The sequence below is a fragment of the Bos javanicus genome, chromosome 16 (genome assembly GCF_032452875.1).
Source record: "Bos javanicus breed banteng chromosome 16, ARS-OSU_banteng_1.0, whole genome shotgun sequence".
NCBI classification, from domain to species: domain Eukaryota; kingdom Metazoa; phylum Chordata; class Mammalia; order Artiodactyla; family Bovidae; genus Bos; species Bos javanicus.
Window position 1 is genome coordinate 55,470,969 of NC_083883.1, and position 13,185 is coordinate 55,484,153.

General features: G+C 39.8%; 1 protein-coding gene across 2 annotated transcripts in view; it reads right to left on the reverse strand.

Annotated features, from left to right (window-relative positions):
- Positions 1 to 6,957, reverse strand: part of CFAP107 (cilia and flagella associated protein 107) — a 36,069-nt gene extending 29,112 nt beyond the window's left edge. Inside the window, exon 1 of one of the 2 annotated variants that reach the window (XM_061383237.1) lies at positions 6,625 to 6,957. In XM_061383237.1, the coding sequence (XP_061239221.1) occupies positions 6,625 to 6,738 (114 nt within the window). In that variant the 5' untranslated portion in view covers positions 6,739 to 6,957. The remainder of the gene's footprint in view (positions 1 to 6,624) is intronic. The other variant, XM_061383236.1, reaches the window with a different exon arrangement.
- Between the last annotated feature and the right edge of the window lie 6,228 nt (positions 6,958 to 13,185).

A 13,185-nucleotide genomic window follows, 5' to 3' on the forward strand; every position in this document is an offset into this window, starting at 1 on the left:
TCCCTTGGACTGCAAGGAGATCCAACAAGGCCATCCTATGGGAAATCAGTCCTGAATATTCATTGGAAGGACTGATGTTGAAGCTGAAACTCCAATACTTTGGCCACCTGATGAAAGAGCTGACTCATTTGAAAAGACCCTGATGCTGGGAAAGATTGAAGGTAGAAGGAGAAGGGGACAACGGAGGATGACATCTTTGGATGGCATCAGCGACTCAACAGACATGAGTTTGAGTAAATTCCAGGAGTTGGTGATGGACAGGGAGACCTGGCGTGCTGCAGTCCATGGGGTTGCAAAGAGTCAGACATGACTAAGCAACGGAACTGAACTGAACATTGCTCTTAACTTAGTGTCTTCAAGGTTTATCTACACGGTAGCATGTTTCATAATTTCCTTTCTCTTAAAGATTGAGTAATATTCCATTGTATGTATATGCTCTATTTTGCTTATCCATTCCTCACTGAATTACTTCTACCTTCCAGTTCCTGTGAATAATGCTGTTAATAATATAAACATGCAAATATCTCTCTGCAAGAGCCTGCTTTCACTCTTGATAATAAATTCTTTCATACATAAAGTTTAATTTTGGTGAAGTCCAGTTTATCTATTTTTTCTCTTGTTGTCTATGTTTAGGGTGTCATATCCAAGAAGTCAGTGCCAAATTCAAGGTCATGTAGCTTTTCTCCTGTTTTCTTCTAAGAGTTTTATAATTTTAGGTCTTACATATAGACCTAAAGACCTTACATATAGACCTAAAGACCTTACATATAGGTCTTTGATTCATTTTGAATTAATTTTTGAATATGGTGTGAGGTAGGTGTCCAACTTCATTCCTTTGCATGGGTATGATTGTAGCTGGGCTTTTCATATATGGTCTTATTATGTTAAGGTGAAGTGAAAGTCACTCAGTTGTGTCCAACTCTTTGTGACCCCATGGACTATACAGTCCATGGAGTTCTCCAGGCCAGAATACTGGAGTGGGTGGGTGTTTCCTTCTCCAGAGGATCTTCCCAACCCAGAGATCAAGCCCAGGTCTCCCGCATTGCAGATGGATTCTTTACCAGCTGAGCCACCAAGAATACTGGAGTGGGTAGCCTGTCCCTTCTCCAGCATATCTTTCTGACCCAGAAATGGAACCGGGGTCTTCTGTACTGCAGGCAGATCTTGGCTACCAGGGAAGCCCTGTGTTAAAGTAGTTAAAAGCTAAGTAGAATTCACCAGTGAAGCCATTTAGTCCTGGGCTTTTATTTTGGGGAGCTCTTTGATTACTGATTCAATTTTCTTACTAGTTATATGTCTATTCATACTTTCTATTTCTTCATGATCCTTTCTTCAATATACCCTCCTCTTCTTTAGCTCTTGTAACATTGTTTTACTTAGACTTCATTTTCTATGAAATTAATACAGTGCCACCTCATTCTCTTTGAGCTGATATTTGCAGGGAGTATCTTTTTCTAGTCTTTTATTTTCAACTTTTGCATGTCCTTAGATCTAAAAACAGTCTCATAGATGGTGGATGAAAAAAAATCGTGTTTTTTCCCCCATTCTGCAAATCTCTTTTGATGAGCATTTAATCTATTTACATTTAAAGTAATTACTGAAAAAAAAGAAAAAATAAAGTAATTACTGTTATTTACTTTTACCGTTTTGTTATTTGTTTTCTTTTTTGTCTTATAGGGCTTTTTGCCCCTCATTTTCACCATTACTACTTTTCTTTGTATTTATTTAATTTTTAGTAGTGGCCTATTTTTCTTTCTCATTTCCTCTTGTGTATATTTTAGAGAGATTTTCTTTGTAGTTATCATGGGAATTATACATAACATCTTAAATTTATAGTGATCTATCTTGTTTTTTAATAAATTTTTCATCTTTTTATTTTATACTGGAGTATAGCTGATTAATAATGTGATAGTTTCAGGTAGACAGCAAAGGGACTCAACGATCCATACACATGTATCCATTCTCCCCCAAACTCTCCTCCAGTCCAGGCTGCCACATAACCTGGAGCAGAGTTCCCTGGGCTATATAGTAGGTCCTTGTTGGTTATTCATTTTAAATATAGCAGTGTGTACATGTTTATCCCACACTCCCTAATTATCCATTCTCCCCTCCCTTCCCGCACTGGGAACCATAAATTCATTCTCTAAGTCTGTGAGTCTGTTTCTGCTTTGTAAATAAGTTCATTTGTATCATTTCTTTTTAGATTCTGTATAAGGGATGTCATATATTATTTCTCTATGTGGCTTACTTCACTCAGTATGATAATCTCTATGTCCATCCAAATTGCATAACAATCTATTTAAAATTCATACTATCTTGCGTTAACTCATTAATAAAAACCCACTCTGATATAGCTTTGCCCTCCCTCATTTTATGTTATTGATGTCACAAATTACATGTTGATATACTGTGTACCCATTAACATTAATTTATAATATTTTATGGTTTTGTGTTTTTTAATTGTGTAGAAAATAATGGAATTACAAACCAAAAGTACAATAATGATGGCATCTATATTTGTGCATTTATCTTTACCAGGGGTCTTTATATTTTCATATAACTTCAAGTTACGATTTACCATTTCTCCATACTAACTTCAAGGACTCCCATTAGCACTTCCTGTAGGGAAGATGTAGCAGTACTCCCTCAGCTTCTGTTTATCTGGGAATGTTTTTATTTCTCCATTTTTGAAGGAAAGTTTTGTTGGCTAAGCTATTCTCAGTCAGTAGTGGGATGGGGTTTTTTGGGGTGTGGGGCTTGGTTTTGTTTAGGTTTTGGTTTGTGGGGACTAAGCCCTTTAAACATATCACCCCACTGTTTTCTGACCTCCAAAGTTTCTGCTGAAAAATCTAATGATAATCTTATTAGGGCTCCCTTGTATGCGATGAGTCATTTTTCTCTTGCTGTTTTGAAGATTCTCTCCTTTTCTTTGACTTTCAACAGATTGATTATAATTGTCTCTGTGTGAGTATCTAGGGATTTAACTTATTTGGTCTCCACTGAGCTTCTGGGATTTGTAGATCCATATCTAGTGTGGGAAGTTTTCAGTCATTATTTATTCAAATAATCTCTCTGCCCCTTTCTCTTTTAATTTATCCCATAGTCAGTATATGTCAGCTTGAGGGTGTCCCACAAGTCTTTGGTCTCTGCTCATGTTTCTTTATTCATTTCTCTTTTTGCTACCTAGGCTCAATAATTTCAAACAGTCTATCTTCAAGTTTTCTGATTCTTACTTCTGTCTGTTCAAACCCACTTTTGAATGTCTCTAGTGAATTTTTTTTCATAAACGTTACTGTATATTTCAATTCCTTTATTTTTATTTGGTCTTCCCAGGTGACTCAGGGATAAAGAATCTGCCTGCGAATGCAGGAGACGTGGCTTTGATCCCTGGGTCAGGAATATCCCCTGGAAGAGGAAATGGCAACCCACTCCAGTATTCTTGCCTGGAGAATTCCATGGACAGGGGAGCCTGGTGGGCTACGGTCTCTGGGGTCACAAAGAGTCAGACACAACTGAGTACACACACACACACACATTTTTGTTTGATTCCTTTTCAGAACTTCTATCTTTCACTAATATTCTCATTTTGCTTATATATTATTTTCCTAATTTCCTTCAATTCTTTGTCCACACTTCCTTTTAGCTTTTTAAGTATATTTAAGACAGGTTTCTTTTTGTTGTTGTTTTGTTTTTTAGTTTTTCTCTGGTACTACTGCTGCCTGTGTTTCTTCAGGGACTGTTTCTGCCACTTAATTTTTTTCCTTTGAGTGGACCATCTTTTCTTGTTTCTTTTTAAGTCTTTTTTTTTTTTTTTTTTTTAACACTGAGCACTTGAGAGAAAAATAGCCATCTCTCCTGGTCTCTGCAGACTGGCTCCACACAAGGAAAGATCTCTACTAAGTAGTGGGCATGTTCTGAGCCTTGGAGTCAGTCAGGTATGAAGGTTTTAATTCTTCTTTGGACTTTTCTGAACATGAGCATGCGTCCTGCCTACGACTCTGTGTCTGTGTGTATCTGTGCTTTTTATTTCTCCTTGTAAACATAGCTGCTTTAAAATTCCTTTATTTTTCCAAGAAGCCTCTCTCTGGTTTCTTTTCAGAGTCTTAGATGTTCTGTTGCATTCCTCTACCTATAATTTCTTACCCCCAGACCTTTGCAAACTTGTAGTCCCCTGGCAGCTTTCACTAGCTGTTGACCACTACTGCTTTCCAAGCTCTTCCTGGCCTGAAATATGAACCATCCACTTTTTCCTGTTTGAGCTCTGAGTTAGCAAAACAGAGACCAATCCCTCCGGCAGTTTACAGACAAGTTACAGTGTTGCTCCACTCCCTCTGTGTTCCAGGGAGGGAACTGGGAGCTGGGCCACTGCTTCCCCCACACTGCACTGTGCTGTGCTGGGGCAGGAATGGGGGAGGGCAGGTAAAAACACCATGGAGTTTCCTACTATTTTGAATGTGGCTTTCTCTAAAATGGGCATTTGATTTTTTTGCTGTAGACCTTTGTTTTCCAGAGCTCCCATATATTTGTTTCAATTAGGCTAATAGTTGCTTTTTAAATCCAACCAGTCCATTCTGAAGGAGATCAGCCCTGGGATTTCTTTGGAGGGAATGATGCTGAAGCTGAAACTCCAGTACTTTGGCTACCTCATGCGAAGAGTTGACTCATTGGAAAAGACTCTGATGCTGGGAGGGATTGGGGGCAGGAGGAGAAGGGGACGACAGAGGATGAGATGGCTGGATGGCATCACTGACTCGATGGACGTGAGTCTGAGTGAACTCCGGGAGTTGGTGATGGACAGGGAGGCCTGGTGTGCTGCGATTCATGGGGTCGCAAAGAGTCGGACACGACTGAGTGGCTGAACTGAACTGAACTGGTGTTTCCGTGGGAAAAGAAGGGACCTGGAACTTCTTAGTCTGCCATCTTTCTGAAATTGCTCCAACTCTGCTCTCTCTCTTTTTTTTTTTTTTAATTTAATTTTATTTTTAAACTTTACATAATTGTATTAGTTTTGCCAAATATCAAAATGAATCCGCCACAGGTATACATGTGTTCCCCATCCTGAACCCTCCTCCCTCCTCCCTCCCCATACCATCCCTCTGGGTCGTCCCAGTGCACTAGCCCCAAGCATCCAGTATCGTGCATCGAACCTGGACTGGCAACTCGTTTCTTACATGATATTTTACATGTTTCAATGTCATTCTCCCAAATCTTCCCACCCTCTCCCTCTCCCACAGAGTCCATAAGACTGTTCTATACATCAGTGTCTCTTTTGCTGTCTCGTACACCGGGTTATTGTTACCATCTTTCTAAATTCCATATATATGCGTTAGTATACTGTATTGATGTTTTTCCTTCTGGCTTACTTCACTCTGTATAATAGGCTCCAGTTTCATCCACCTCATTAGAACTGATTCAAATGTATTCTTTTTAATATACTCCATTGTGTAAATGTACCATAGCTTTCTTACTCTGCTCTCTTTATGCAATCTCCTCTCAGTCAGTGTAGGATCAGCCCATAATCTCCCCGGGTACTGCTTTGCCTACCCGAAAGAATGCTTAACCATTCTTTCTTGCTCTTGGATTACACACACACACCTATTCCACAAACAAAAACAAGTGCAGTCAGAGCTAAAAAATGGCCCAAAGCTATGTCTGACCAGAAGGGTGACAAATGCTAAGGTTCCCACATGAAAGGAGCCTTTTCTAGCTCTCAGAAGTCACTATTAACCTTCCCCACACTTACACCAAAGCTACCAATTCTGTCTCACCCTCTTTCCTTTGACTATTTTCCAAGAAGATATGAAGATGTCTAGATGTCTCTGCAGAAACTTATGTGGGTCAGTCTTGATTGCCACAAACGAAGATACTCAATTTTATGCAGGTCAATTTAGGAAAAGTATTTTGAGATGGTCTTTAAGATACATGGGAACAACAAGAACACGCCTGTTCTGTTTTGAAAGTGAAAGGTGAAATGCGCAGGCAGGGCAAAGTTGTGGAACAGGCGCCAGAGAGCACCTGGACATGAAGACAAGGAGTGTCAAGCCTGCCTTGACAGGTAATACATCTGGAAGGACCAGCCCAGGGAGAGCAGATGTTCTTCAAATCAAGATGCAGCTAAATTAGGAACAGAGAATATCAGATGCCTAGAGACACTCCACTGACTATAGAACTTCAAGGCACAACCTTATTGACACCTGTACTATGATGTTTTCAAGATATAAATGGGGACTTTGATAACTGCTTGAATATAACTCCTCTGTGTTAGGGAGTCTCTCTGCACAGAGTTCCTAATGCCACCTTCTTAAGATCCAAGTATTTGTGGTCCTTGATTTAGAAATAATAATAATACCCTCGGGTGGTACAGTGGTAAAGAATCTGCCTGCTAATGCAGGAGACAAGGGATGGATCTCTGAGTCGGGAAGATCCCTTGGAGTAGGAAATGGCAACCCACTCTTTTCTTACCTGGAAAATTCCATGGACAGAGGAACCTGGCGAGCTACAATTCACGGGGTCGCAGAGAGTTGGACAGGACTGAGTGACTGAGCACACACGCACACAGTGCTCTCACTCATCCTCCCTGCCAGGTCTCCTTCTGAACCCTCTGTCCACCTTCTTTTTACTTACCTTCCTCCTCTCCTCTGTCCAGTTTCCAGTGAGCACTCTGGTTGAATACTTGGTCTCAATCTTCCAGCTCGGCGTGGAGGATGACTGTGGACTTACGGCAGTAAGAAACTGCATTTGTCCCAAGCTTCTTTGACTTGACACAGTTTAAGGTTTCAGGGTGGGAGACGTTATGAAGCTGCTGAGTTTGGGGTGCCTTTTTTTCTTTTCAGCAGTCAGAATGGAGATGACACCCAGCTAAATTTGCAGGATTAAAGGGCCCTGAGAGTCCACTTTCAGCCTCCAGAAAGAGGTGATGTGATCTTGGATTCCCTACTGTTGACAATCTCCATGGTGATAGACTGTGAGTATAAATACTCTCCTTAAGGGGGCAGCTGATTCCTCAGAAGCAAAATTGATGTTAAAAAAGTAAATCAAACCAACAGCAGTCACCACAAAAGCAGGAGCCAGAAGGACCTGGTTTCCATGTCATGTAACTTCCTGGTTACCAAGAGGTATCATGCACGCTAGATTTTTATACCTAGATGAGCTGAGATAATTACATTCTACCGTTTAATGAATGCTGACGTGCTAGGCCCATGCTGAGACCTTTACATGTACTCACTTGTTTAACCCTCAAAGAGTCCTATGAAGCAGGTGCCATAACTGTACCCATTTTATGGATGAGGACACTGAAGTAAAGAGGGATTAAGTAGCTACCTCAAGTCACACATCTGGAGACCTGAGATTTAAATCCATTCTGATTCAGTTGTTTTACCACTGGGCTCTGTTCATTGCTCGTCTGCCCCTTTGCCTAAGGGGCTTCCAGGAAGAATGCTAATAAATATGATTCATTCAGATCATCTTCATTCATTCATTCCACAGCCATTCTATCAAGCGTATGCTACATTCAGAGCACTGACCTGGAATTATTAGTACAATGCATCAGTGGCTAGACCAGGGCTCCATCCCAATAGAGCTCAGTCCACTGGAATAAAAACCATGACTTTGCTTATTCATTAAGCCAAAAAATCAAGAACCAACCATCTAGATATATACCAATGGAGGGCTGGCTCAACAAACTGTGGCATATCATATGATGAAATACCCTGTAGCTGTTAAATGCTGACATAGGAAGATGCCTTGCAATATATGGTTAAGAAAGAAATCAGTAGGCTCCCCTGGTGGCTCAGATGGTAAAGTGTCTGTCTGCAATGCAGGAGACCCGGGTTCAATTCCTGGGTTGGGAAGATCCCCTGGAGAAGGAAATGGCAGCCCACTTCAGCACTCTTGCCTGGAAAATCCCATGGATGGAGGAGCCTGGTGGGCTATAGTCCATGGGGTCACAAAGAATTGGACACAACTAAGTGGCCTCACTTTAAAGAAGCAGCACACTGTAGTCTTATTTTCAGTTTAGTTCAGTCTCTCAGTCATGTCCAACTCCTTGCAACCCCATGGACTACAGTACACCAGGCTTCCCAGTCCATCACCAACTCCCGGAGCTTGCTCAAACTCATGCCCATTGAGTCAGTGATGACATCCAACTATCTCATCCTCTGTCATCCTCTTCTCTTCCTGCCTTCAATCTTTCCCAGCATCAGGGTCTTTTCCAATGAGTCAGTTCTTCACATCAGGTGACCAAAGTATTGGAGTTTCAGCTTCAGCATCAGTCCTTCCAATGAATATTCAGGACTGGTTTCCTTGAGGATTGACTGGTTTGGATCTCCTTGTAGTCCAAGGGACTCTCAAGAGTCTTCTCCAATACCACAGTTCAAAAGCATCAATTCTTTGGCATTCAGCTTTCTTTATAGTCCAACTCTCACATCCATACATGACTACTGGCAAAACCATAGCTTTGACTAGATGGACCTTTAAAAGGTAATGTCTCTGCTTTTTAATATATGGTCTAGGTTGGTCACAGCTTTTCTTCCAAGGAGCAAGTGTCTTTTAATTTCATGGCTGCAGTCACCATCTGTGGTGATTTTGGAGCCCCCCAAAAAATAAAGTCTGTCACTGTTTCCATTATTTCCCCATCAATTTGCCATGAAGTGATGGGACTGGATGCCATGATCTTAGTTATGTGAGTGTTGAGTTTTAAGCCAACTTTTTCACTCTCCTCTTTCACTTTCATCAAGAGGCTCTTTAGTTCTTCTTTTTTAGTAGTCTTGCTTGCCATAAGTAAAGACATTCGATTTCAAGCAGGCAATTCAGAGAAAGTGTTTTCCAATGACCTTGAAACTAAAGTAGAGGAATTCCAGGCAACTATTTGTTCCATATTGAAACAAAGTATGTGGCAAGGAAAGGGCATGGTAGATAGAACAGAGCAAACTTCTATTTGGCAGGACTATAGTTTGAGTAGGGCTTAAGCCAGTAAGACGGGATGTCCTTCCAATCAAAACACAGGAGAGCTATGTGTTCTGTATGATTCCATTATAAAAAACTTATTATTATAAAGTGTAACACAAACGTGAAAAATTATATTTAAAATAAATGAAATGGTTTATAGTCAATTTAGTTATAATAAATTCCATGCTTTCCATAAATGGAATCCTATAGCATGTATTCATCTGAGTCTGATTTCTTTTCCTCAATACAGTTAATGTTTTTAAGAATCATCTGTGTTGCATGAAGCTGTGCTGTGCCTAGGTGCTCAGTCATGACTAACTCTGTGCGATCCTATGGACTGTAGCCCACCAGGCTCCTCTGTCCATGGGAATTCTCCAAGCAAAAATACTGGAGTGGGTTGCCATGCCCTTCTCCAGGGGATCGTCCCAACCCAGGGATTGAAGCCAGGTCTCTCACATTGCAGGCAGATTCTTTACCACCTGAGTCACCAGGGAAGCCCTTGTAGCTGTGGTTCCTATAAGTTTGCGGGGCACAGAACAAGTATCCTGATGGCCAGATATTGCCATTTTTCTAAAGCAGTGTTCTTTCAAATTTTTAGTCTCATGAAACCTATAGAAGACTCACAAGACTTCTTAAAGTGTGGATTATATTAGTGGTCTGGAGCCAGATTGTACCAGTTTGTGAGAGCTGACACTACATTCTAGTCATGTTGGCTACTTGAAATTGGTCATGGTAGGAATATTTACACCACAGAATTGGCCAATCCAATGAATTATATTATATATTAATATTTATTAATTTATAAGTAACAGCAAACTTTTGATCTATTGGAGTATGCTGTTTAGTTTAAAGGAGAAAATCAGTCTTACAGAGATATGTGGTTAGAAAAGAGAGAATAATTTAACTAGCCTTTGAAATTGTTTGGTTTGCTTTTTTTTTTTCTTGGCCATGTCTTGCAGTGTGTGGGATCCCACTTTGAGACCAGGGATGGAACCCATGTCTCCTGCAAGGGACATGCACAGTCTTAACCACTGGATTGCTAGGGGAGTCCCCAAGTGGCAGTTTTCAAAGGTTAATTGCACTGTGGAGTCTGAATGAAGTCTACTACTCAATGAACTCTTTGAGCTGTACTATATTAAAATCCACTGGTTGATCTTGTGCTTTGGATAGATCTTTAACCTACTTTTAATTTTGTAACATCATGGTGGTCTTTTGGAAAATATTATTTTATAGAGCTGTGTAGATAGATCTTCCAAATGTTAACATGTTTCATTATACAATATTCCCCAAAGTCACATGTGCTAATATCCCTACTGATATCATCAGAAAAGCACATAGTAGGAAGTTGACAAAGTCATATTGCTAGATACAGGTTTTCCCAAAATTCTAGGTTTAGCTTGAAAGCTCAAAGTTTTGTTATTGGCAGTAACTACTGACTATTGCTTTCTTTGAAGTGAGAGCCTTTCGTCATTCATTTTTTAAAACATATTTGGCAAATGTTCCAACTCTAATAACCATGGTTTTGTCTGCCAATTTTTCTTCCAACTAAAAGTTTCATTAAAAAAAAAAAAAAAAAAAAAGCCCTGGGAATTCCCTGGCTGCCCAATGGTTAGGACTCTGTGCTTCCACTGAAAGGGGCTCAGGTTGATCACTGGTCAAGGAACTAAAATCCCACAAGGTACAAAAAAAAGCCCAACTCACTTCGCTCACAACCCAAACAATTGCACACACAGCGTTCTTTCTCAAGAGAACCATTGAATGTGGACATGCCACAGCAGTGCTTTCTCACACGTGTCCTTCCCATTTCCTCACACAGCATGTAAAAAAGATGTCTGCTCAAATGTTGAGATTTAATAAAATTAATAATTTCTACTTCTTCATCAAGGACACTCTATGTGAAACTAGTGATTTTTTTTTTAAACTGCAAGTGTGTGATGGTGAAAAATATAACTGATAATGGCACTGCTCTGATTTATGCACAGGCTCTTGCAGTTTTACCCACCATCACTTTTGTACTGTCAATGCAAATGCCAAGAATATGGGAAAAGGCGAATAGTACCTTAATATTATTAAGAAGGCATACTCAGTCGCTCAGTCGTATCTGACTCTTTGAGACCCCATGGACTATAGCTCCCCAGGCCTCTCTGTCCATGGAATTTCCCAGGTGAGAATACTGAAGTAGGTTACCATTTCCTTCTCCAGCGGATCTTCCCAACCCAGGGATTGAACTCGAGTCTCTTGAGTCTCCTGCATTGGCAGGCACATTCTTTAACACTATGCCACCTGGAATAGTATTGACATTGAAGATCTCCTGAAAGGAGCCTGGGGATCTCCAGGGGTTCATGGACCAAGCTGTGAAAACCTCTGCTCTTGGATATATACCTAGGAGCAGGTTTTCTGGGTCATAGGGTATGCGTGTCTTAACTTTGCTAGACAATGCCAAACTAATAATATTTTCCAAAGCATTACATCAATTTATTATGCATTCTGTCAACAGTGTATAAGTCTTTGTTTCCATTACTCCACATTTTCTAGAATTTTTAATCATCCCAAACAGAAATTATGTACCTATTAAGCAATAATGGTTAATTATTGCTCCCCATTCCATCATCCCTCAAGTGACCTCTTTTCTACTTTCTCATCTCCGTGAATTTGACTGCTCCACATACCTCATAACTTATTTCGCTTAGCTTAATGTTTTCTAGATCCATCCATGTTGTAGCATGTGTCAGAATTTCATTCCTTTTTTTTGGATGCAAAACTCTATGAGTTTATTTAGTTAAAAATGACACACGAAGAGACAGAAATTAAGTAGTCAAACTGCATGAAATAACCTATCTTTGAAACAAGGTCTCTCTTGCTGCAGAGTCCTCAGTGCTGGATTTTTATGGCTGAATAATAATATTCTATTTTGCGTGTATGTGTGTGTGTATACATCACACTTTCTTGATCTGTTGATGGACATTTGGACTGTTTCCACCTTTCAGCTATGTGAATAATACAGCTGTGAAAATTGGTTTACAGATAGCTGTTTGACCTACACTCTACTGAGTTTTCACCTAAGAATGGAATTAGCCCCAAAAAACTATTTTACACAGCAACCACACCATTTTTACTTTCCCACCAGCAATGCACAGGGTTCTTGTTTCTCCATTTCTTTGCCAACATTTGTTATTTTTTCTTTTTACTATGTTTCTTTTTTCTTTCTTTTTTTTTTGTGTGTGTGTGTGTGTGTGATAACGTATCCTAATAGGTGTAAGGTAGTACCTCATTGTAGTTTCAATTTGTATTTTCCCAATATCTGCCTCAGTGCAGGAGATGTACGTGGGTTCAATCCCTGGGTTGGGAAGATCCCCTGGAGAAAAAAATGGATGGTATTTTTGCCTGGAGAATTCTATGCACAGAGGAACCTGATGGGCTATAGTCCGTGGGGTCTCAGAGAGTTGGACATGACTGAGTGACTAACACACACAAAGGGTATTGATCATCTTTTCTGTGCTTATTGCCCATTTGTATATCTTCTTTGGAGAAATGTCTTTTGCCCATTTTTAAATTGTGTGTGTGTGGGGGGATGTTTGTGGATGTGTGTGGGAGTGAGTTGTAGAAGTTCTTTAAATTCTGAGTATTAATCCCTTGTCAGATATAAGTTTTACAAATATTTTCTCTCATTCTGTGAGTTCTTTTTACTGTCTTGCTATCTCCTGTTTCTATGTATTTTATATTTTATGCTACTTAAATGAATTATTTTTATTTCATTTTCTGATTATTGTCTATATATTAAAATAGTTAATTTTTTAAAACAATAACTTTATAGCCATCAACTTTGTTAATTATCTTATTAATTCTAGTACTTTCCCTGTAGATTCTTTGAGATTCCTTATTAATTCTAGTACTTTCCCAGTAGATTCTCTCAAAGAATGCAGGAATATAGCATCTGCCTGCAAGATGCATGCAGGAATATAACATCTGCAAGTAACAACTATTCTATTTCTTCTTTTCCAATTCTAATTGGTTTTATACTTGTTTTTTACATTGGCTGGAAATAGCAACCCACTCCAGTATTCTCGCCTGGAGAATCCCATGGACAGAGGAGCCTGGTAGGCTACAGTCCACGGGGTCGCAAAGAGTTGGACACGACTGAGCAACTTCACTTTCACTTTCACCAGTACAGTGTTGATTAAAAATGACATGAGCAACTCTTGTCCTATTCCTAGTAAGGAAAAAAGTTTAATGTTTTCT